Here is a 5,000-nt window from a genome sequence, read left to right on the forward strand (position 1 = left end):
TATGTTACTAAAGGCTCTCTATAATGCCACAGCAATGTTGTTATGACGTAGTAGTTGAGTCTTTTCAGCAATGTGTGAATGGGCCCTGAAAAATGATGGATTGTTGAAAACTACAGAGAGATGAACAGCTGAACAGAAGAACAGAGACAACCAGAGTCTTCATCAAAGAATGATGGACACCGACAAAGAATGATGGAGAAACAGAGTGAAAGAGATGACTTGAATACCTCTGACATGGCACTGGTGACACAGGTGTGACATTAGAGCATACCTGGCGGGCTGCTGTGGCCGGCGGCAGCTGTGGCGATGGCAAAGGCAGAGGCAGGAGACACGGGGGTGCGGGAGTTCTCTGTTCCCTGGCCTGAAACAGAAGCACAATCGTCTGAACACAGAGGTTAAAGGATAACTTTACCAATTTCGACATGCAGTTGTAATGCTCACACTACCTTTGACTTTTTTTTCTTCTTCAGCCTTTTCCGAAATCCTGGTCATTGTAATGGGGGATCTTTATTTATGCCAAATAACATCCAAAAGGTTATGCAACATCAGCAGACAACTTGCAAACAACGATGCCTTTTGGAATAATATTTGGAGTAGGCCTATGTCTAAGTCTGTCCCCATTAAAATAGCTCAGATCTCGGAAAGGGCTGAGCTGAAAAATGCGGCATCACCGGGTACTGGTAAGTCAAGGGTAGCGTGAGCAATACAACAGCATATTGAATTTGAGAGAAGTTCTCCTTTAAGCTATGTTGGGTGCATTGTGTGGTGTGGTGCTTTGGGATCACATATATCAATAGATGATTGAATTTTGTGACTCCATGAGATATGCTCACGAAGGAAAGTTCTAACAAGTATTTAGGTCCATGAGAAATTGGGAAGTCTAGAGCCTTACTTCATGCTAGAAACGAGACACTACCCTCCTTTATAAACATGTTACAAGGCTGATCATGCCAGTGCTTCACCTGAAGCTTAAAGGAACAAGGAGAAGAAAGTCAATTCAGTGACTCAAAGTCAGCCTTGGGGACGACACAACTGACCAGCAGAGCTCCTGGAACGTGCTGTGTTTAAAACGCAATTAAAGAGCCGTGGTCTGAAATAACAGTAGGGAATCCACCTAAATCTTGTGCACCCCGCCAGGTGGTTTATGTTGGCCAAGACTGAGATTTGGTACAACTACGGCTGCAACTGTGCAGCAAACAGCTCCATTGGAACAGCCTGTGTTTCACAGCGCCCGTGGATAGAACTGATCTGAATCAATTTACCCGGTATCATGGCATGCGCATGCCTCAGGTCAGGTTGGGGGTGGGGGGATAACACAAATATTAATTAACCTTGTTTCAACTCCACCCCTATATATAGCTAGCGAGCAAGCTTCCCCTTTCATGTCATCCAAAGACATTATTTAACTGACTCTGGCCCAAGGAAAGTTGGACTGGAATGAACAGGACGGCGTTGGCACTGGCACACAGGGCTGCCTTTTATTGGCCAAAATAGGGGCCATTTTTTTTTTAGGCAGTTAGCGCAGGAATGAGTAAGAGTGCCCTGGGGCAATACACCGCACTGCATGCCCGTATCTGTGTCAGTGCCACGGAAACCGACCTGCCCTTTGCTCTTGCGCCTGGTACACTGCCATAGAAGGAGATGGGGGCCAGGTCTGGCCTGCACTCGTAATCTGGCACACAGGGCATTTCCCAGTGGGCTGAACTGTCCTCATGGGGCGATGCTGTTGGTTTTTTTTGCGCTTTTTTGGGATGGTTGTTGGGGGGGTCTGGCTACAGAAACATTCCCAGACCTTTTTTTTTTGGTCCAATGCCAGCCCTGATGGTGGAAGACTGCTGGACAGGCTGGCTGGCGCTGCTCTATGTGACATTGGAATGTTTGTTTTTGCCTTTTATGTGTGTTTTTTTAAATGTTGCAGCACATCCAACAAACCAAGCAACCAGGACCATTTTTCCCATCCCACTGACTAGATTCTGGTGGATGTTATTTTTTTAATAGATATGTAAATGGGAAAACACAGATGTTTCGAGGATTCCAAAAAAAAGTTAGTGGGATGGATGGAGAGAGACCAAGGCAATGGCTATCATTAGCCTGTCTAGGTTACAGTTGACTGGTCCCTGTCCTATAATAGGGGACGGCTGACTGGTGGGTGTGTGTTAAAGTAGGGGTCGGACAGGGGACAGCTTGTCACGCAGCTGTCAGGAGTTCTACTGCAGACATGGTTCGACCTCTAAGGGTGACACATCTGTAGACATCTGAAGACACACGAACAAGGACAAACGGATAAACACAGATACACACACACACACCCCTCAACACACACACTCACACAGACACTCTCTCATGTGCTTACAAACACATGGATCAATATGCATGTGCATATACACAAACACCCCCCCCCCACACACACACACACACACAGAGTCAACAGTCAACAACATGAACCAGACATCCAGTGCAAACATTACCTCCCGATCCTCGGTAGCGCAGGTGGCGTGGCGTGGAGGGGGAGCGGCAGGGCGAGACCTCTCCAGACTCACTACCCTGAGGGCTTCCCTCCGGGATGAACTTGTCCAGCGACACTGACTCCAGGACAGCTGCAATGTCACAGCATTGACACAAGGTTAGACTTGTTGATTATGCAAATAGGTCAGGCAAAAATCCTTACACATACTGACTTGAGGGACAGGGGGAAGTCACAGCATTGCCCACGTTATGTCGGTCGATTATGCTAACAACTGCTCAGATCAGTTACATAAAATCCGTCAACGAACTGACTCGAGGACACAACACAGAAGACACAGCATTGCATATACGTAATGGGCCTGCTAATTGTGGAAGTATGGTACGTATATGGCACCTTAGAGTCAAAGTCACAGGCTCTCTACTATATATCCTCAGGTTATGGCCCTGATCATGCACATGCCATGTGTACACATGACTGTTCTTAGACTTAGAGTCTTAAAGAGCCAAACAAGAAAGGTGGCCTGTCTGTTTTCATAACAGTACATAGTTTGATGGATTTTGGTCACCTAAGCAAGAATAATGGCAACCTCACTGTATATTGAGTCGACATGGGTCAACTACTTCAGAGCAGCTATGTATTAAAACTTTTTGGGACAAAAATCTATGTCAGGGTTCTATGCAATATTTGTTTGTTGGTCAGTCGCATTAGCTTGTCATTACCTGCCACATGAAGCTGAACGAAAAAATAACTTTGCAACTTTAGGATGAATGATTGTGGTGTGCTGCTGCTGAACTCTTTGCAAAATCGTTGGGCTTGGACTGGCACCTGAGCACCTATACCTACAGTGATGAAGCGACTGAGCGCGGGTGGAAAATGAGGGATAATATGTGCTTAACCAGGAATGACAACAAATAAAAGCCCAGCTAAACAAGCTAATTTCCCCTGCAGGCACTGCACACCATCAAAAGGCTCGAGCTAGCATAACCTTGAGCCTGTCCAGAACATTCTAAATCTCCCCGATTACTCACACAAGCAAACAAGCATTTTGGCAAACCCACTTTAAAAAGGTTACAGTCAGCCCAGTATTTAACAGCAGCCTTCGAGCAGTAGCTTAAACGAGGCTTTGCGACGTTCTCCAAAAAAAAACAGACTCGAAGAAAATGCCACATAGAGACCCTGAATATCTTTGTATGTGCCATTGAACTAAGACCACAGGCTGATGTTTTTGTCAGAGACCTTTTTGGTTGATTCAAACTGTACCTAGTGAGCTCTGTTCAAGGATTCTAGAGTGCTATTCTTCACTCTGGACTCACTGGTTCTATGGGATGTCTGAAGAGAAATGTTTGTCTACAGTCAATTTGCAAAGAATCCTCACATCCCCTTTCTCAGCCAATACAAACATAAGAACGGATAATGGATAATGTTGTTGTGATTATTGTAATCTGTTGCACTATAAAAATAACTGCCATTTCCTGTCGTCTTGGGGAGGCAAAGCCTCAAGCAAAATGACTGTCGCGCACAGTAAAAATCTTGAAAGTGTGTGCTATTTTGCATGATGATTTGGATGACTATTTGATTACATGTTGTGCTGTTCCTTACAGCAGCACTCTGAATAATATGATCAGAGAAAAGCTTCCTGTATGGCAGCTGACTACAGCGAACACAACACAGAGAAACCTCGACTCTCAGGCGCGTGCCGTGACTTCACAAGGCTCCTGCTTTCCATTACTTCTCGCGTGAAACAATATGGCATGTTATTTCTGCTGGGGATTCATAAAAGCGCCTGGAATGCAGCTCAGATGCATATAAAAGCCAAATTATATGATGCACGTCTGCAAAACCCAGTCTGAGCTTCTCGCCATAAAAGCCCCCTGATTACAATGACGCTATTCACTGCATCACCTCAACAACACTCAATAAATACTTCCTCCTGACAGGGCCTGTCTTTAGCTGTCTGTCTCACCCTCTCCATTTTCTTTTTTTTGTTATTATAAAGTCTGAGCTAAGAGATCGCTCAGCATCAAAATATAGAAACCAGAGTGAGATTTTACTCTCATGTGAGTAGCAATGGGAACAGTGTCACACAAGATCATATCTAAGATGTGTTTTTTGTATTGTATTTCTCATTTCTTTAAGCCAATTTCTCTCTCACTCTCAGTTCCTCCATCCATCCATCCATCCCCTTCCCCCCTCCTCACCCCTGCGGATGCTGCGTCTCAGTTTGCCACAGAAAGCGTCCACGCGTGGCATCTCCGGGTTCTCCTCAGCAACAGCACTAGTAGCAGTAGTAGTAGTAGTAGTGTTGTTGTTGATGTTGTTGGTGGTGGGGGCAGTCGTGGGGCTCTGCTCCGGTGAGGGGGTGGTGGAGGTGGAGGTGCCAGAGGGACCTGAGCCAGGGGAGGTGACCATGGAGGAGGCAGGGCCAGGGGTCGTGGGAGTAGGAGCAGTGGAGGTGGGGGTTACGGTGGGAGGAGGGGAGGTAGTGGGAGTCACCGGGCTGAAGACCGGGCAATTGGCTGACGTGGGACTACTG

The 5,000-nt window shown here is 46.2% G+C and overlaps 1 protein-coding gene across 1 annotated transcript in view; it reads right to left on the reverse strand.

Moving 5' to 3' along the window:
* Positions 1-5,000, reverse strand: part of rasgrf2b (Ras protein-specific guanine nucleotide-releasing factor 2b) — a 116,210-nt gene that overhangs the window by 30,688 nt on the left and 80,522 nt on the right. Inside the window, exons 17-19 of the mRNA XM_063193699.1 lie at positions 4,666-4,997; positions 2,469-2,597; positions 272-361 (exon numbers count right to left, since the gene is read on the reverse strand). Of these exons, the coding sequence (XP_063049769.1) occupies positions 272-361; positions 2,469-2,597; positions 4,666-4,997 (551 nt within the window). The remainder of the gene's footprint in view (positions 1-271; positions 362-2,468; positions 2,598-4,665; positions 4,998-5,000) is intronic.

The sequence above is a fragment of the Engraulis encrasicolus genome, chromosome 3 (genome assembly GCF_034702125.1).
Source record: "Engraulis encrasicolus isolate BLACKSEA-1 chromosome 3, IST_EnEncr_1.0, whole genome shotgun sequence".
Taxonomy (NCBI): domain Eukaryota; kingdom Metazoa; phylum Chordata; class Actinopteri; order Clupeiformes; family Engraulidae; genus Engraulis; species Engraulis encrasicolus.